The sequence below is a fragment of the Cetorhinus maximus genome, chromosome 6 (genome assembly GCF_964194155.1).
Source record: "Cetorhinus maximus chromosome 6, sCetMax3.hap1.1, whole genome shotgun sequence".
In the NCBI taxonomy this organism is placed as follows: domain Eukaryota; kingdom Metazoa; phylum Chordata; class Chondrichthyes; order Lamniformes; family Cetorhinidae; genus Cetorhinus; species Cetorhinus maximus.
This window is the reverse complement of record NC_135884.1, coordinates 92859342-92880403: the sequence shown is the minus strand read 5'-3', so window position 1 is coordinate 92880403 and position 21062 is coordinate 92859342. Positions and strand designations below refer to the sequence as shown.

The window sequence follows — 21062 nt, the reverse complement described above, 5'->3', positions numbered from 1 at the left end:
TGTCAAGCTGGCTCTTAAACACAACTATCGTACCTGTTTCCACCACCTCCTCTGGCAGCGAATTCCAGACACTCACTACCCTCTGCGTAAAAAATTTGCCCCGCACATCTCCTTTATAGTTTTCTCTTCTCACCTTAAATCTATGTCCCTTAGTAATTGACTCTTCTACCCAGGGAAAAAGCTTCTGACTATCTACTCTGTCCATGCCACTCATAATTTTGTAAACTTCTATCAAGTCGCCCCTCAATCTCCGTCACTCTAGTGAGAACAATCCGAGTTTCTCCAACCTCTCCTCATAGTTAATAACCTCCAGACCAGGCAGCATCCTGGTAAACCTCCTCTGCACCCTCTCCAACGCCTCCATATCCTTCTGGTAATGTGGCGACCAGAATTGCACACAATATTCCAATTGTGACCTAAACAAGGTTCTATACAGCTGCAGCATGACTTCCCAGCTTTTATACTCAATACCCCTGCCAATGAAGGCAAGCATGCCATATGCCTTCCTGACTACCTTATCCACCTGCGTTGCCACTTTCAGTGACCTGTGGACCTGTACACCCAGATCCCTCTGCCCGTCGATGCACTTAAGGGTTCTGCCATTTACTGTATAATTCCTGCCTGTATTAGACCTTCCAAAATGCATTACCTCGCATTTGTCCAGATTAAACTTCATCTGCCATTTCTCCGCCCAAGTCTCCAAACGATCTATATCCCGTTGTATCCTTTGACGACCCTCTTCACTATCTGCAACTCCTCCAACCTTAGTGTCGTCTGCAAACTTACTAATTAGCCCAGTTACATTTTCCTCCAAATCATTTATGTATACTACAAACAGCAAAGGTCCCAGCACTGATCCCTGCGGAACTCCACCAGTCACAGCTCTCCATTCAGAAGAGCACCCTTCCACTGCTACCCTCTGTCTTCTATGACCAAGCCAATTCTGTATCCATCCTGCCAGCTCACCTCTGATCCCGTGCGACTTTACCTTCTGTACCAGTCTGCCATGAGGGACCTTGTCAAAGGCCTTACTGAAATCCACGTATATAACGTCCACTGCCCTTCCCTCGTCGATCATCTTTGTCACTTCCTTGAAAAACTCGATCAAGTTAGTGAGACACGACCTCCCCTTCACAAAACCATGCTGCCTCTCACTAATACATCCATTTGCTTCCAAATGGTAGTAAATCCTGTCACGAAGAATCTTCTCCAATAATATCCCTACCACTGACGTAAGGCTCGCCGGCCTGTAATTTCATGGATTATCCCTGCTACCCTTCTTAAACAATAGAACAACATTGGCCATTCTCCAGTCCTCTGGGACCTCACCCGTAGCCAGTGAGGATACAAAGATTTCTGTCAAGGCCCCAGCAATCTCCTCCCTGACATTTATAGCAAGCAGTCTGTGCTTCAACCAATTTCTTGTCTAAAAGTGTTTTCTTGATGCATCTGGCATCTACAAGAATACTGAACATTGATTCTTATCTTTCGTGCCAGACTTTACCTTTGCAGTGTTGTACTCCTGTTTGCTCAAAACTCATGATGTTTAGTATAACATGAAGGATGGCGGACAAATATTGTTGATAAACATCTGGCTTTGGGGTTGGGTGGAGGGACTATGATGAAATCCTTCAGGTGAAATGTGCAGTCTCAGGATGTGCTCGTTAGAAATCACATCTGTAACGAAAGTAGAACCTTTTAGGTAACTGATTTGTGAAATGCCGTGTATTGTCAGATTTATAGACATTGGTCTTGTTGCTCAGTGTTGTACATAGTGCTCCTCCTCTATGTTGTTAACTTTTTGTAAAGTTTGGAAGGGAAATCCTTCCAATACATTTATCAGCAGTTTTACTGATGATAGGTTTATATAACCATACAGCTCTGATAAATTAAATGTAGTGTAATAAACTAAGTTGATTTTTTTGTTAACCTTTTTTATTGAAACTTTTTCAAAGGTAAATTAAGTCTGTCTGGATTAGAACCTTGGCTATTGAGATTAACAGGCTGCCTGCTCTGTCTTCTAGCCTGCTTCTCCTGCACCGTACCCTACTGCTACAACTGCACTATTCCAATATAATTGACAGCTTGGTTATTTCTGAGCATGATTGGGTGCTGCTGGCAATAGACAATAGCATGGTAGCGCTATAAGAATGTTGTCATTGTTCATCAGAACCCACATCTCCCTGGACCTGACCAAGGATTCACAGCTCCACAGTGCCAACCGCATCCTGGCCACAGGCAGCATTAAACTGAAGGAGCAAAGAGCAGGACAACCATCTAAAAAGCCTAAACACTTCAGATGATTGTGTATGAAGTGTTAATTGTAAATATATGTTAAAAATGCTTGCATTAATTTTTCGTATGTACTTCAAACATATGGTACCGCAGATCAGTGAACACAGTTGTTTCTGTCCAAGATAAGTAGAGTACTTAGATGCTATAATCGCCAACTTTGAAATTATCTTGGACATTTTTAAAATGGACATTGAGTTGGGAATTGTGCCACTTTTAGCCAGCTGCTACAATTAAGTTACCACCCTGGTTAGACTCCTGTATGTTTCTCCCCAGCCCTCACCAGGGAGGAACTGTCATAGCCTTCTCCCAGCTTTTTTTCTCAGCCATTTGAACCAGGCTTTATAAAACTTTGATTGAAATCTGAACAGAGTGAGAATGGACGCTGCATCTTTACATGCCACTGCCCTGAGCAGCAATGCTTTTTTTGCTCCTGCTATGGGCTGTTTTTCTCTTCAGCTGTCACTCTGTTCATGTGTTCATGTACCAGGTGTTGGATTCATGGGGATATCTGTGAACAAATCCTGTTAGTGGTAAATGAAGTTCTGTTTTCAATTACATTTGCTTTTTATGATTAATGGTAAAAAAAAATTGATTCTTAAAATTATAACCCAAAATAGAACAATGCACATATGATTGTTCACCATATTTAACACAGCAAGTGCACAGTAAATCAGTGCATTATAACACATGCATAAGTGCTAAGCCTTGTATATTTGTTGGGTTTAAATTTCAGGAAAAACTCCCAATCTGTAGCTGTATTGTTTTCATTTTTAAAATCTCAGGTGGCTGCCACAATGATTGATTTCCCCATATTGAGCTAGCTGATCTCAGATGGGGCAGCAATGGGGAATGCTACATTTAGCCTAGCACTCTGAGCTAGGAAGGGGAGCAAGAGTCAGCCACAATCGTAGCTCTTGGTTGCAATTCAGCAAAGTCAATTGAAATTGCATGTGTGGAAGATGTGTCACAGCAGGGTGAGGCTTGACTTTAAGAACAATAGGCTCACGGATATATAATGAGCGCAGTGCGAGGTATTGGAAGGTGACCATTGTCTTTGGAACTATTGCACAGAAATGAGTGAATGGAAATGGGAGGGAGGTGATGGGGGACAAAATGTAAAAACTCAGTTGGGAGGTTGGGGAATGTAGTTTATTTGCACTCTTGCTTTCACCTGAGACGTGGGTTAGTCTTCAGACTAATGGAATGATAGTTGTCTCTCTATGCCAGGGGTGAGCTGTTACATGCTGTTTTGACCCACTTTCTTGAGTCCACAACACAGCCCATTAGACATTAGCATTACATTATAAGCCTTGTTCACCAAGGTGAGCTGGTGTAGGAAATGAAAATGTTTAACTGGTGCAGCATTGGGTACTAGTCTGAATCTGGGATTAAAGAGTATTGTTAGGCAGAATATAGGGAGCTTTGATCTGCATCTAACTTCTGTATGAAACCTGGTAGTGCTCAATATTGAAACTAGATCTTCAGCATTACTCATCAGTCATTGTTCAACACTGATAACTCTCAAAAGTTAAAATAACATTTGATTGATTGCCCTCATTCAGTATCTGATGAACACTTTTTGTATTGTTAAATATGTTATCAACAAATAACAAGCTAGTTATTTTTAAAAATGAGTGAGTGAAAAAACAGATTTCAGAAATGGTGTGATTGTGGTAGTTTTCCCAACATGGTGTTCTGAGCTTTGTGACCACATCTATAATTAACTCGGGAACATAGTAAATAGGCGCAGGAGTAGGTAATTTGGCCCCTCGAGCCTGCTCTGCTTTTAAATGAGATCATGGCTAATCTTCTACCTCAGTGCCATTTTCCAGCCCATATCCCTTAATGTCATTAGTATCTAGAAACCTATTGATCTCTGTTTTGAACATATTCAATTACTGAACCTCCACAGCACTCTGGGGTTGGGAATTCCAAAGATTCATCACCCTCTGAATGAAAAAACTCCTTCTCATCTCAGTTCCAAATAGCCTACCTCCTATTCTGAGACTGTGTTCCTTGGTTCTAAGCCCCCCAGCCAGGGGAAGCATCCTTCCTGCATCTACACTGTCGAGCCATTTAAGAATTTTGTATGCATCAATGAGATCACCTTTCATTCTTCCAAACTCTAGAGAATACCGACCCAGTCTCTTCAATCTCTCCTTTTGTCGTCCATGGATCATTTTACTCTTTCCTGTTCATCCCATCCATGTATTTATTTTTGCGCCTGGTGATTGTGTGTGTGTGTGTGTGATTGTGTGTGTGTGTGTATGCGCCTGGTGATTGTGTGTGTGTGTGTATGCGCCTAGTGATTGTGTGTGTGTGTGTGTGTGTGTGTGTGTGTGTGTGTGTGTGTGTGTGTGTGTGCGCGTACCTGGTGCGTGTGTGTGTGTGCGCGTACCTGGTGCGTGTGTGCGCGTACCTGGTGCGTGTGTGTGTGTGCGCGTACCTGGTGCGTGTGTGTGTGTGCGCGTGCCTGGTGCGTGTGTGTGTGTGCGCGTGCCTGGTGCGTGTGTGTGTGTGCGCGTGCCTGGTGCGTGTGTGTGTGTGCGCGTGCCTGGTGCGTGTGTGTGCGCGTGCCTGGTACGTGTGTGTGTGTGCGCGTGCCTGGTACGTGTGTGTGTGTGCGCGTGCCTGGTACGTGTGTGTGTGTGCGCGTGCCTGGTACGTGTGTGTGTGTGCGCGTGCCTGGTACGTGTGTGTGTGTGTGTGTGCGTGCCTGGTGCGTGTGTGTGTGCGCGTGCCTGGTGCGTGTGTGTGTGCGCGCGCCTGGTGCGTGTGTGTGTGCGCGCGCCTGGTGCGTGTGTGTGTGCGCGCGCCTGGTGCGTGCGCGTGTGCGCGCGCCTGGTGCGTGCGCGTGTGCGCGCGCCTGGTGCGTGTGCGCGTGCGCGCGCCTGGTGATTGTGCGCGCGCGCGCGCCTGGTGATTGTGCGCGCGCGCGCGCCTGGTGATTGTGCGCGCGCGCGCGCCTGGTGATTGTGCGCGCGCGCGCGCCTGGTGATTGTGCGCGCGCGCGCGCCTGGTGATTGTGCGCGCGCCTGGTGATTGTGTGTGCCTTAAATTTCACCTTGCATAGCCCTTGTGCAAACTGTTCACTGGAATTGTGTGAGCAGCTTGCAAAGACTTGCCAGATATTATTGATATTATTTGTCCCCTGCCCCCCTAATCTTTCTCTTTCTGGCCGAATATTATTTTAACATACCATTGTACTTGATAATTTTGAAAGTTTTTTTTTAAGCAGCTCTCTAGTAGTTAAAAATGTGCCCAGATGGAAAGACCTGGTTCCAAACTCATTCTTTTGCATTGTTTATATTTTTCAGGAATGCCATTGGCTCAGGGTGTTGCTATTCTCCAAAAGCACTGTCGCGTCATAAAAAATGTGCAGGTTCTCTACAGCGAACAGGTGAGTGAGATCAGCCCTCTATGCTTGCTTTGGGAGCAACATTTGTTTCAAATCTTACCAGTCAAGTTTTATCAATATATTAAAAGCGAGAAAATAACTAAGGAAAAAGTAAGGCCTGTCAGAGGTATACATGATAACTTGTGGGTTGATGCTGAATGTGTGGCCAGGGTTCTCAATGAGTACTTTCTCTGTCTTCACTAAGGAGAGGGGTGATGCAGACTTTCTAGTTAAAGAGGAGGACTGTGAAATATTAGATACAATAAGCATAGTAAGAGGGAAAGTACAGGCGGGACTGGCATCCTTGAAGGTGGAAAAATCAACAGGGCCAGATGGATTGTATCCCAGGCTGTTGAAGGAAGCCGGGGAAGAAATAGCAGATGCTCTGAGGATCATTTTCCAATCCTCATTCAATACAGCTGAGGTCCCAGAGGATTGGAGGTCTGTGAATATTGTACCATTTTTTAAAAAGGGTGCGAGGGATAGGCCAGTCAGTCTGACTTCAGTGGTGGGCAAATTATTGGAAAAAATTCTGAGACACAGCATAAATTGTCACTTAGAAAGGCACGGACTAATCAAGGATAGTCAACGTGGTTTTGTTAGGGGAAGATCATGTTTTACTAACTTAATAGAATTTTTTGAGGAAGTAACAAGGAGGATTGATCAGGGTAGTGCCGTGGATGTTGTCTACATGGATTTCAGTAAGGCATTTGACAAGGTCCCACACGGCAGACTGGTCAGGAAAGTGAAATCTCATGGGATACAGGGGAAGATGGCAGATTGGATCCAATGTTGGCTCAGTGGCAGGAAACAAAGGGTAATGGTCAATAGATGTTTCTGCCAATGGAAAACAGTTTCCAGTGGCGCTTCACAGGGCTCAGTGTTGGGCCCTTGCTGTTTGTTGTATATATTAATGATTTAGACCTAAATGTAGGAGGCATGATTGGGAAATTTGCAGATGACACAAAAATTGGCCGTTTAGTTGGTAGTGAAGAGGATAGTTGTTGACTCCAGAATGATATCAATGGTTTGGTTGAGTGGGTGGAGAAGTGACAAGTGGAATTTAACCCGGAAAAGTATGAGGTAATGCATTTGTGGAGGGCAAACAAAGCAAGGGAATACTCAGTAAACAGAAAGTTATTGAGAGGGGTTGAGGAAGTGAGACACCTTGGAATTTATGTCCACAGATCCTTGAAGGTGGCAAGGCAGGTGGACAAGGTGGTCAAGAAAACATATGGAATGCATTCCTTAATTGGGCAAGATATTGAATACAAAAGCAGGGATGTGATGCTGGAGCTCTATAAAATGCTGATTAGGCCACAGCTGAAATTTTGTGTACAGTTCTGGTCACCACATTACAGGAAGGACATCATTTCTCTGGCGAAACTGCAGAGGAGATTTACAAGAATGTTGCCAGGGCTTGAAAATTGCAGCTGTGAGGGGAGATTGGATAGGCTAAGGTTGTTCTCCATAGAACAGAGGAGGCTAGAGGATGACCTAATTGAGGTGTACAAAATTGAGGGGCCTAGATAGGATAGACAGGAAAGATTTATTTCCCCTAGCTGAGGGGTCAATTACCAGGGGCAATTGATTTAAGATGATTGATAGAAGGATGAGAGGGGACATGACGAAAAACTTTTTCACCCAGAGGGTGGTGGGCATCTGGAATTTGCTGCCTAAGTTGGTGGTTGAGGCTGAAACGCTCAACTCATTTAAAAGGTACCTGGAACTGCAACTGAAGTGCTGTAACCTGCAAGGCGACGGACCAGGTGCTGGAAAGTGCGATTAAAATGAGCAGCTAGTTTCTTTTGTGTTTTTGGCTGGCACAGGCGCAATGGCCTGAATGGCCTCTTTCTGCCACGTAACCTTTCTATGGCTCTAAGTCAGTTTTAGCGTTAATTTAATATTCAGTAAAAGGTATGTCACAGTTAAAGGCAAAAGAAGTAACGCTATTGCAACATTTGCTCTAGTCACTGATTATTAACCCACATTCACTGGCCAGGGTCTCTGACTGCTTGTACATATCTGGATGAACCTAGAATATTGATATGCACTGTCTACCAGATTAATGACTGTTAGACACTATGTGGTAATTGGTTCTTTATTGCGCTTTATTTCACAATTATAGTTTATTACTGTTCATGCTGTTATCCTTTTTCAAAGGTAGCTGTGGTGTCCTAATGAGGTATACTTGCTGATTGTTCTGGTGGGAGCGGGGCCTGCCAATACAATTAGATCAGTCCTCTGTCTTCTACATCTGGTTAAGTTATTCTGACATGAACAATGAATGCTTTTGCGGTACAGTTATTATTTAGCTGGAAGAAATGCAGTTCTGAACGAAATGGGAGGCAAAAGGAAACTTTCGTGTGACTGCCTGGTGGCAAAAATATTCTTCATTGAACTGCCTCCATGATGCCTTAAAAATTAAATTGCTTCACAGAACAGGAAAAAGAGCTTGATTTTCTATTTAAAAGTTTGATATTTCCAATTACATTCAGAATGTCCAAGGTTAACAGCTAAGCATAAGCTAGATTGTAGGTTGTTTTCCTGGCATGACTCCATAAGGATTAGGCTGGAAAGTGGTTAATTTGCTGGCTGACTGCCCAGTAGGTCTTCAGTTGAACTTGTCTAAACTTTTCACTCATTCGAAGAGCTGCTTGAATCGAGATTTTTGCCATATAAAATGCCCCCACAAAAGTTGAAACAAAGCCATAAAATGTTGAAGATGTGTTGCATCAACACCTGAGAAGATATTTTGTGGTGAGTGAAACATTAACTTTTCTCTCTTTTCAGTTATGTTAGTTGTGCCTATGTATTTCTAGCAACATTTTTGTGTTGAACTTTTGACATCTATTTCATAATGAGAAGTATTCGAGCTGCCCTTCAACATATTGTCCAAGTGACCATTTTTCTTGAGAGAGGCTGTTTTGACTGGCTTGGGGAGGAATGTGACAGCTGAGACCAATCCTCCCCTTGCTTGGTGCCCAGACACATGCTGGGATGAAAACAGCCCTTCGTCAGTGAATTAGGGGGCAAAAGAAAATCTGTATTTATAATAGTCTTGACATAACTTGGCTTAAATTCAAAACTGACAGCCATTGCCCAACTTCAAAATAGATAGCTGGAGCTGAATTGTCAGGATTTGATCTGTAAGCCAATTTGTGGAAGCTTTGTTCCGTGCACTAATAAATCCGTGCCAAAGGCATTAATAGATATGGATATGCTTGCATGTGCAAAAAATACTATTGTCACTTTATTGATGGCTCTTTATTCCAAGAGGTGGGTGTGGCTAACACTAAGCATGTGTGCACCATGTAGGGCTATGCATGTAAGGCTGGTGAACTGGAGAAATGATGTTATAATACATGAACCAATTGCTATTTCAAAAGCAAATAGAGGAACTGAGGGGTGAACGACCAGGACCATTAAATACAGAACAAATGCTATACAGTCCTGGTATTAGACCTTGGTTAGGCCTCATTTAGAATACTGTCTAGTTGGTCTCATTGCTTGTAGGTCATTGTAAAGGCCCTGGGAAAGGTTCAGTGGAACTCCTGTAGATCAATACTACAACAAATAATTGCAGTTATATAGCACAATGACTGTAGGAAAACAACCCAAGGCACTTAACTGATGCATGATCATAGAAAAATCAGTACCAAGCCAAAAATTATATTAGGAGAAGTGACTTAAAAAGCTTGATGCAAGAGGTACATTTCGAGAAAGCCTTTTAATTCAGACAATATAAGAAATGCTTTGTAAATGTGTTCCATCATCAAGAATGTATACCTGCACCTCCGCTCATTTCCTACCCTGCCTGAGCTCACCCATGCCCTTGTTACCTCTAGTTTTAATTCCACTGTTCTCCTGGCCGACCTCCCTTTTTCCACCCCCATAAACTTGAACTTACCCAAAACTCTGCATCCATGCCCGAACTTGGACTTGGTCTCGTTCACCCATCACCCCTGTGCTCATTGACCAACATTAGTTCCCAGTCTAGCAGCGCTTCAAATTTATAACTTGTATCCTTGTTTCAAAACCCCACCATTGCCTTACCCCTCCCATTCCCTGTAACTTATTATAGCCCTACAACCCTCCTACTTTAATTCTGGCCTTTTCTGCGTCCTTGATCTTATTCGCTTTGCTATTGATCGCCGTTCCTTAAGCTGCCTTAAACTTTGGAATTCTCTCCCTGCACCTCTACTTCTGTTTCCTCCTTTAAGACACATCAGGAAAGCCCCTTTTCCCCTTCATGTGGCTATCCAACTGTCCCTTAAATGCATCACCTCAACTGCACCTTGTGGTAACAAATTCCACATTCTAATCACTTTCTGAGGAAAGAAGCTTCTCCTGAATTCCTTATTGGGTTTATTAGTGACTATTTTGTATTTATGGCCCCTAAAGTTGTTACTGTATTTAGGGTGTTCCAATTAGTTTCAGGGCTGTAAGGAATAGGAAAGGCAGTCCTGAATCTCTCTGCTGCCACTTAGGCAATTTCTACCAGGAGTTGACAGTGTGCATGAATGGCAGGATTAGACTCAGAAATCAATTACTCACTATATTGACTCACATTTAAAGAATGCCTACTTGGTGAAGTGCTGAAGGAGTATGGCTACCTGTGGAACTGTACCACTGCAAGAGTTGGTAGTTCCTTGAGGGGAGGGAAGGAAAAATAAAAAATAACTTTCCTAATTGTATCTGCTCTGGATGTTTTCATAAGTTCAGTAATAAATTCATAAATTGTAAGTCCTTTAGCAACAGTTGAATGAAGGATTGGCCCAATGGAGCCAGGGTTGTAATCTTCCATTTGTAATCCCACTGAATTCCTTTGTCTTTAGTTCATCCACTCCGAATGTTAAGTGTCCAGTCAATCCAGTTCACAGCACGTGACATCAAGAAATTGCATACTGTACTGGGCACAGCAAAGGCTTTGGGGCTCTGACAATGTCCTGATTCTGGTGTACAAGTCTTCAGTACTATCGCCATTTGTTCCCCTAACCAAGCTATTCTAATACAACTACAATCTGGCATCTACCTGACAATATGAAAGGTTACCCAGTATGCCCTTTCCACAAAATAACAATAAAATCAAATAAATCACATGGCTGCTCTACAGCCTCCTCCCTGTTCCATTTGCTATTTTTTGTCCATTTCACCAATTTACCTCTCTTGTGCTTTCTTTTCATCTTCTCAATTATTTATTCTGCTTCCAATTTTAATATCTGAAAATATGAGTACTTAAACCGCTACATACAAATCATAGATGCACAGAGTGAACAATAAACGGTCGCAGAACAGAACTGTGACGGATGCACACTTCAAATCACTTGGAAAAATTGCCTATGGCTGCTATACTTTCATCCCTACTGCTCAATTTTCAATTCAATTTGTTGCTCTTCTCTGAATTCAATTACTTATTAATCTCTAATAACCCCCTGTGTGGCACAGTCAAAGACTTTTGACATTCCATATACACTACATCCCTTGCATTTATCCTGTCACCTAACTCTGTTACATCAAAGAATCCCATCAGATTTATCTGGCATGATTTGCACAACACAAATACCAGGGAATGACCATTTTGAACAAGAGAAAGCCCAGCCATCTCCTTTTAACCTTAGCAACACTGCCATTGCTAAATCTGCCATCAACATCTTGGGGGTCACCTTGACCAGAAACCTAACTGTATCATCACTGATGAGCAGGGTAAATACTGTGCACTGTTATGAGTGCCTCTTCCTAACACCTCAACACTTTTCCAATTCTAAAAGGCTCACCACTTGCCTGATGGGTGTATCCAACCCTCAAGCTGGACATCCAAGCTGCCTGATGTCTGCTTGATTGATTTCCCTGCTGTGGTGGACTTGATGTCCCCCTTCTCCATAGCCAGAAATGCAGGCTGTACAATCTTTAGGTTGCACTGCAGCAACTCACCTAGGTTAATTCAGCAACACCTCCCCCCACAATGACCTTGACCACCAAAAAAGGGCAAGAGCAACTGTGTCATGGAAACATCATCTCCAACCTCCCCTCCAAGGTGTGGACCATTCTGATAGGCTGGTATCCTGGAAGTCTCTAATACCTTCTCCACATCTAGGGACAGGCATAATCTGCTGCTTTGCCAGCATTTCCAAAACCCAAAAATGAATATTCAAGGAAACACTAATTTAGTATAGCAGTGCAACTAGATCCAGTAATTTGTGATTGATGTCCTTTCTCTGTCCTGTTTGAGGCCCTTGAGTTTTAGAAAGTAAGTTATTCATTGGTAATCCATTCCACACGGCTGTGTAAAAGAACTTTAATGCAACTATTTGTGTCTAATACTATAAATGCTACATTGGGTGTTGTCACTCTTAGTTTTTTAATGGAGTTTTCTTTCTTTGCAGTCACCACTCAGCCATGACCTCATCCTTAATCTGACTCAGGACGGAATCAAACTACTTTTCGATGCTTATAATCAGAGATTAAAGGTCAGAGACATGCTTATGTTTTGCTTTCATGTACAACAGTTACTATGTGTAAAAATTAATTCTAAGATGAAACATTGCGATGGCTTAATGTGATAAGACATTATCTTTGTTACAATATACAGTTGATTTCCAATGGCACTGCATTGAGAGGTAAAGCTAAGATATAATCAGTATAGGAAGAAGGGAATAATTGAATAAAAGTTCACAGGTACAACTCAGTCCTTGTTTTAATGTCTTCATCTTTATATGATACTTTTTATTTGGAGCTAAACTAGCAGAGACCTACAATAAGAATATGAAAGTCTAATTGAGAACTGCTGTCTCCTGAGTTGAAAAGATTTGCATCTGATAGGCTCAATATTCTTCGAGGAATAAGCACTCTTATTTCCTTGAAATCTGCCTGTTATAATTTCAGCATTTGTTGTCAAGAAAACAGCTTCTTAACTACCAATCTTGTTCCATGCCAAGTAATTGTTTAGGATTCAAGTTTTGTGGCAACATTATAAATGCTCATTGCTTTAGTCTTAAGTTTGTACAATGGCATGCCCATTTAGAGTTGGCCTGTGTAAAAGCTCTGGAGGTTATACACTGTTAGCATCCTTTTCGCCTAGAGAATCTGCTGATGTAATTCACCTCACAGCTTTTCTAAGATGTTTTCATCAAATCTAGTGGACCTTTATTTTTAGCACATAGAATAGCTTTCAAATAAGTTGTATCAAATAATTGTCCCTGCCATTTTGTCACACTTAACCAATTCCATCACCACATCTGCCACTCCCATGCTCCCCAGCCCGTCCCCCTCCCAGTCTTGCCACTCCCATCCCTCCCATCAATTTCATCCCATCCATCATGGAAACAATCTCTCCAGCCAGCGTAGCTATGTTGGATTATCCATATCTTCTATTTTTGTTATTGAGTACTGCTTAAAAAAAATACATTTTGTCAAAGCTTTTCGTCTTGCACTCATCAGGCCAATCACAAGAATACTAATGTCAGGGGAAGCAACAACTTTATACTGTATGAGAAGAGAGTGTTGATTGGTTGGCAAGTGGACTCTGGTAGAGACATTGCTATGGAAAATGCACCATTTAATGGTGACTGACAGCTAACTGCCAAGCATTGTTTGAAATTTAAACCAGCAGCTTGAATCTGGTCAAGGCATTGACCTGAGGAATGAGCCAGCAAATGGCTGCCTCTTATTTTGTTTAGCTGAAACAGAAACAATGTGTGTACTTGTTCTTTCTGTCTGCAAAGAGCAGGGCCCTGTGTATTAATATATGGAGCTTCCAGTACATGCAGATGCACCACATTGTGAGCCCGACTGACAATCTTAAATTGGTTGTCAGCGTAATTTTTAGCACACTGAGGATTATTTAGCAAATGATGTCCAATCGTGGAATCACGTCTAATGTTGAACACTGTTTTGAGTTTTGCAAGCGTGGTCTGGTTGGGTACAGTCTGTACCTTGCCCGTTGCAAACAGCAGAAGGGGCATGCTGTTTGATACGATCCAGCAGCCTTTGGGACATATGGCCTACACACTTAGCATCATACTGGCACTAAGGCTGTCACTTTAGGCCCTGAAAAGCGCCCAATCTACCTCAGATTACCCTGGAAGAGCAAGTTATCTCAAAAATTAAAGCAACAGGTGAAGTTAGCTGTTTCACACTTCTACTGTGCAGCAGCAACATGAATGATATTCACCACTAACAGGAAGCCAAAAAGATGTTCTGCCTATCTCACACATGAGTAATGTGATATATGAATTTCAGTGCCAGTGTGATGCTAGGTATGTAGGCCATATGTCCCAAAGATTGGTGTATCATATTAAACAGTCTATCCTTTCTGCTGTTTGCAACAGGCAAGGTACAGACCATACTCAACCAGCCCATGCTTACTAAGCTCAAAACAGTGTCCAACGTTAGATGTGATTTCGCAATTGGACAACATTTGCTAAATAATCCTTGGGTATGCTAAAAATTACGCTGACAACCAATTTAAGATTCAGTCGGGCTCGCAATGTGGCGCATTTGCGTGTACTGGAAGCTACATATATTAATACACAGGGCCCTGTTCTTTGCAGACAAAGCACATTGTGCCTGTTTCAGCTGAACAAAATAAGTAACAGCCATTTGCTGGTTCATTCCTCAGGGCAATGCCTTGACCAATCAGGGTCAAGCCGCCTGGTTTAAATTTCAAACAATGCTTGGCAGTTGATTGTCAGTCACCATTAACAGGTGTACTGGTGCATTCTCCATGGCAACACCTCTACCAATTATTCCACTTGCCAACGCATCAGCACTCTCCATACAGTACAAAGTTGTTGCTTCCCCTGATATTGGTATTCTTGCAATTGTCCTGATGTGTGCAAGATGAAAAGCTTAGCAAAATATCTTTTTTTTCAGCAATATTCATGTTCTGTACCACCAAATGACTATTTATTTTTGTTTTTGTATTTATTTTTGTTGTTCAACTACCCCCCGCATCCCCCCTCCCGGCCCTGCACTCTTTCCACCTCCCTCACCCCCCCCAAAACCAGCGTTGCTGCCACCAGCTGCTCATAGCCACACTTCCATTATGCACTGCACTCCTCTCTGCACGCCTTAAATGTCTCTGCTTGTGCCAGGCACCACCCACCACACATTCCCACCAACAGACACGCCCCTTAAACTGATCAATCTAAGCAGTTCAGACAGCCAAAAGCTGAGTGTTATTATAGATAGCAAAATTTATGGAAAGTCGGAAAGGAGTTTCCTTGCACAATGAGCTGAGGGGTTACGAAATGCATAGCTGATATGTTACAGCTTCACCATTGGCAGAAGAATATAATTGCATTGTGACAAGTTTACATGGGCAGTTTCCATTATAACCATGCATATCAGAATTTATAATCAGGAACTTTTATTTTATTTCTTGGGATGCAGGTGTCAGCATCTATTGCCCATCCCTAATTGCTTGTGGGAGCACTTATGGAGCAGTTGATAGCCCACCTGCTTTTGGGTCAGAAGCTCTGGGTTCGAATCTCCTCCCAGGACTTGATCACCAAGCAAGGTCCGTTCATAACGCAGCCAAACAGGTTGATTATCAAACTGCAAATCCTTCTAATGCACACCAATGGCAGACAGTAAGGGCGGGAGAGATTTCTCATCAGTCATATGATGGAAAGAAAGTTGGAGCCTCTACCATCACTATCCACATCTCCATACTACAATGTGCATGTAAAAATCCACGTTGCCACAGCAGCTCAGACTGAGTGATCTGCAGTGCACTACCAATTGCACTTGAAAGTTGGTGGTGTGCTGCCTCCTTGAACTGCTGCAGCCCATGTGTTGTAGATACACGTCACCATGCTGTTAAGGGTGGTGTTCCAGGATTTTGATCCAGTGACAGTAAAGGAATGATATAGTTCCAAGCCAGGATGCTGTGTGACTTGATGAGCTTGCAGGTGGTGGTGGTCCCATGTGTCTGCTGCCCTTGTCTTTCTAGATGAGTTTGCAGGTTTGGAAGGCACTAATGAAGGAGCCTTAGCAAGTTGCTGCAGTGCATCTTATAGATGGTACACACTGCTGTAACTGTGCACTGGTGGTGAAGGGTGTGGATGAAGCGGACCCATGGATGGTGTCAAGCTTCTTAAGTGTTGTTGAAGCTTCACTAATCTGGACAAGTGGAAAGTATTCCGTCACACTCCTGACTTGTACGATGGACAAGCTTTCGGGAGTTATGGGGAGAGTTACTTGCCACAGAATTCCCAGCCTCCGACCTGCTCTTGTACTCACAGTATTTTTAAGGCTGGCCCAGTTAAGTTTGGCCAATGGTAAACCTCAGAATATTGATAGTGGGGGATACAGTGATGGTAATTGAGTGTCAAGGGGAGATGGTTAAATTCTGTCTTGTTGGAGATGGTCAGTGCCTGGTATTTGTGTAGTGTGATATCACTTGCCACTTGTCAACTCAAGCCTGAATGTTGTCCAGGTCTTACTGCATTTGGGTATGAACTGCTTCAGTATCTGAGGAGTTAAGAATGGTACAGAACACTGTTAGCAAACATCCCCACTTTTGTCCTTATGCTCGCGTGAAGGTCATTGTTGAAGCAGCATAAGATGGTTGGGCCTAGGACTCCTGTCTGAAGAACTCCTGCAGTGTTGCCCTGGGGCTGAGATGATTCACCTCTAACACCCACAACCATCTTCCTTCCTCCAATCAGTGGAGAGTTTTTCCTGATTCCCATCGACTTCAATTTGGCTAGGGTTCCTTGATGTCACACTTGGTTAAATGCTGCCTTAATGTCAAGTGTATTCACTCTCACCTCACTTCTGGAATTCAGCTCATTGTGCCCAGATGTAAGATTTTGAATGTTGTTTTATAGATGTGGTGCAGTAATTCAATTAGGAGAAAATTCAAATTTTACTGCAGCGCTCAAGATTCTTGGCAAAATGATATATACCCTTGGTAAAGCAGCACTCACACTGCCAAATGTTCTATCATAGTCTACCAGATGTGCAGTGTTTTTATATGAGCCATGTTGTCCTTGCTGTATTCCTAAAGCTGAAAGCCATGAGTTTTTACAGTGATTATATGGGATCATTTCTAATCTTCAAGTTCTTGAGGTCTTCTATCAGACTTTTGAGTGCAGGGATCTATTGTTCCTAAGAGGGACTTCTGATTAATATTTTGGTAATCTAAGCATCCAGGAAAGCTCACAATGCAGAAAGGAAATTGTGGAAAAATTTAAGCTTTTTATGTTGGACCAACACTTGCAAAAATATGATTAACTGTATGAATTAAGTTTTCTCACCAGTTAGACTGAAGTTTTTAAACTTTTCTTAGGCCTGTTGTTTCGGATGCTAAAGACCCCACTGAATCTTTTGCCTAAATACTTTCTAAATGTTATTTATCTCAACAAAACCCAGAACCATTGTTTCATAGAATAATAAAATGATGGGGACCACTAGGCCCATCTCAGTTGTTGCCAACCCTTTGAAAGATTATCCAATTAATCCCACTTCCTGGTTATGTCCCCATAGCCCTGTGAATTTTTCCAATCAAATAATTATCCAATTCAATAACATAGGAAAGAAAAGGGTTGAGGTCCTGCAGTCAGTTTTAGGAGCTACAGAGGATGTTTAAAAAGCAGAATCTCAAAGGTAGTAATCTCTTGATTACACTCCGTGCCATGCACTAGTAAATATATGAATAGGATAAAACAGGTTAAATGCATGGCTGGAGCAATGGTGCTGGAGGGAGGGCTTTGCATTCTTGAGACATCGAGACCAGTTCTGATACAGAAGGAATCTGTTGAAGGTGGATAGGATCTGGGCCCATTGTTTTCCCAGGAATGTTAACTACAGCTGCTAGAGAGAAATTAAACTAATTTGGCAAGGCTATTCGCACCAGGTGAAACATTAGAGAGTAGTGCCAGGATCCACAGAGGACTAGGAGAGACGAATAGCACTACAATGTAATTCAAAATTAGGAGGGATCACACAGTGATCAAATGCAAAGCAGTCTAAGATGGGTTTGGCATCCATGTATATAAATGCACAGTGCACGGTAAGTAAAGTTTGTAAGCTGCAGGAGCAAGTTGCCACATGGTGCTATGATAAGGTAGCAATAACAGACCTGGCACAAAGAGTTAGGATTGGAAACTTATTCATGCTACGAGGTATTCAGGAAAGGTAATCGAGGGGGTTTTAGAAGGAGCCAATTTAACCAGGCTTTCTTGAGTCAAAGAAAGAGTAAGCTTATTAATTACATAAAAATCTGAGATAAAATAATAAAAATGCAACACACATACACACAGATCAGAGATGAGAAGTTGAGTCCAAAAATAAAAGTTTAAAGGGATATACAAATCAGACTTTGGCTTGTCTGTGAGGAGTAGAATACAAAACATTGTAGCTGTTAAGTTGGGTGATTCTGACTTTGGCAGCTGGTTGGCTTAGCAGTTGGTTTGGAGACACTTGGTTCTGCAGGTTAGTTGAAAGAGTTGTCCAGTTTCCTTTTTGACTGCGGCTTTGCTGACTTTCCTCCAGCCAGATTGAGAGAGAGAGAGAGAGAGAGCGGTTTTTACCTGCAAGCTGCAGGGATGTCTAGTTGATGTTCTTCTGCTGTGACCTTCACAGCACTCCAGAACTTGAACACATGGATCAGGTTTGCGGCTGGCTTTTTAACCCATTTCCTTGTGTATTCCTGGAAGGGAAAAAACAAACATGTATTTCACCCAGAATCTGCTTTCTTTCAACTCAGACCATTCCACGTTCTGGGATATAACTCAACAGGAGATAGTTTCTGCTGAGATGTGGTAATCAGTCTCCATTGTCTCTGCAACCACAGGAGATCAGACTTCAGTCTTTTGCATTGCATTTCTTCCTTTCAAATGTCTCTATCTGAAGTAGGCCTTGACACCTTTTTTAGGTGCGACATTCCATGTTCTCTCTGGACTAGTTGGTCAAGTATAATCCACATAGGAATTTTCCAGAAAGTGTTACTTTACATTCTCAGCCAGCTTTTGCTTGCATGTCCTTTTTTAAAAACACATCTTCCTTAAAAAGTTCAATATGTTCATAAGTAATTCAGGGCTATAATCCGCTGTCATGACAGAACCAAGGAACGATAGAGGAGCTATTACATTACGTGATGTAGACTATACCCTACCAAATAAAGGGATGGTTTTGCAGGATCATTATAGAAAGATACAAGCAGTAATGAGTTGTAATGATCAGAACGCTTTAATATAGTCAGGGATAGTACCATTGGAGGGATTCATAAATGTGTGTAAGTGAATGTTCTTGATCAGTGTGTTTTTATCCCAACAAAAAAAGAACAGTGCTGGATCTAGATCTGGGGGAAAAGTTTTTATTCATGGGATGTGGGCATCGCTGGCTAGGCCAGCATTTATTGCCCATCCCTAATTGCCCTTGAGAAGGTGGTGGTGAGCTGCCTTCTTGAACCACTGCAGTCCATGTGGTGTAGGTACACTCGCAGCGTTGTTAAGAATGGAGTTCCAGAATTGTGACCCCAGCGACAGTGAAGGAATGGTGATATATTTCCAAGTCAGGATGGTGAGTGGCATGGAGGGGAACTTCCAGGTGGAGCATGTTTCATTGGGTGAGCATTTACAGAGATCATATCAGATTTAGGATAATTATGGAAAAGGGCAATGTATAATCGAGTTTAAAAATACCTAACCATTCAATGAGTTGAAAAAGGATCTGGCCTAGGTTGATTGGAATCAAACATTGATAGGCAGAACAGTAATTGAACAAAGGGTGACCTTCAATGAGATAGGTCAGGTACGCAGCAGACAGATTCCTATGACATGGAAAGGAAAGGCATAAACTAGAGCTACTTGGATGACAAAAGATATAGAGGTTAACATGAGGCAGAAGAAAGAGAATTGGGGCAACTGTAAGGTTCATAATACAGAGGAGAACCAAACTGAATATTGAAAGTATAGAAGAAATCTAAAGAGAATAAGGGGCCAAGCGAGAACATGAGAATAGATTAACTACTAAAATGAAGTATTTTCTAAACACAAACATTGAAGAGTTGGGCCAGTAATGGCCCATAAAGGAGGGGTTGAATTTTCCAGGTCCACTAGTGTTGGGCTGGGATGCAGGAGGGCTGGCAATGTGGTGGGGGAAGTTGCTACGAGGGGAGCCCAGTGTCTTCCTGCCACCATGGCAAATTGCCATTGGGCACCTCAGCGGCTCAGCTGTCTTAGTTAGCCTTAATTAAGGGCCACCTCCACCACCACAGGCATTTTTCCTGTATTGGGAGGACCCTCAGTCACATGGAGACCGCCAGGTAAATCTTGATGACCTCCCAGCAGGTTCCTGGCTGCAGGGATGGCCTCGTTTATGGGCACTCCCTGGCTCGTGGAGGAGCCACTCCAGCTGAACCTGAACCAATACCTGAACCAATGGCAATAATGTCGCTGGAGCACCAGGACCCCCTCTTCCCCCCCGACTACTGGGGCCTTCCAGGACCTAGCTTCCCCACTGCAAGCAGTGGCGTAGCTGAGCTGCCGGCCCAATCAGAGGAGTGGGCTATTGGCCTCAATTGATGGCAGCTTGTTAATTGTCCCTAGCAAAGTGCCACCCATTGAATCGTGGTTGGCTCCTGTTTTGGCCCTGGTGGTGGCATGTCAGCATCCCCCAAACAATTCAGCCCAAGATCATCTTGTGGTGGCAGTGGACATGGCTGAGACACTAAATGATTGCTTTTCATCTGTCTTCACCAGAGAAGTGGATACTGCCAACATAGTAGTAAGGAAGAAGGCAATAGCAATTATTGGCTAAGATGAAAATAGATAGAGATGATAAAAGCTTGACAGTCCTCAAAGTAGAAAAGTCACTCCATCCAGATAGATTGTATTCTAACTTAGAGAGAAGGGTAAAATTGCTCTTTCAATTCTCCTGGGATGTGGTGATGTTGTTGAAGCACTGGAGGTTTGCAAATGTTACGGCCCTGTTTTTTTTAAAAAAACATAAACGAGGTATAAACCTGGCGACAATTGGCTACCAGCCTAACCTGGCATTTAGAACAATTCATTCATTCATGTGTGCTCTGCCCAAAGGCAGGCCCTTGGTTCATTGCATGCTGATGCTTCATTCTGAGCCATGTTCTTGGACTAATAGATGAAAGTCAGCACAGGTTTATGAATGACAAGTAGAGTTTGACTAAATTGGTCAAATACTTTGAAGTAATAGTGTGTCAATGAGTGTAGTGCAATTCATCTGTGTATAGATTTTCAAAAGGCATTTGACAAAGTGCCACATAATAAATTTGTTTGCAAGATTAAAGCCCATGGGGTTAAGGCAACAGTAGTAACAAGAATACAAAATTGGCCATGGAACAGCAAACAACGAATCATGGTGAACAGTTGTTTTTCAAACTGGG

The 21062-nt window shown here is 42.7% G+C and overlaps 1 protein-coding gene across 2 annotated transcripts in view; it reads left to right on the top strand.

The window, feature by feature from the left end:
* Window positions 1-21062, top strand: part of phaf1 (phagosome assembly factor 1) — a 67337-nt gene that overhangs the window by 2305 nt on the left and 43970 nt on the right. For both annotated transcript variants that reach the window (XM_078544065.1, XM_078544064.1), the window contains exons 2-3: window positions 5613-5695; window positions 12079-12162. In XM_078544065.1, the coding sequence (XP_078400191.1) occupies window positions 5613-5695; window positions 12079-12162 (167 nt within the window). The remainder of the gene's footprint in view (window positions 1-5612; window positions 5696-12078; window positions 12163-21062) is intronic.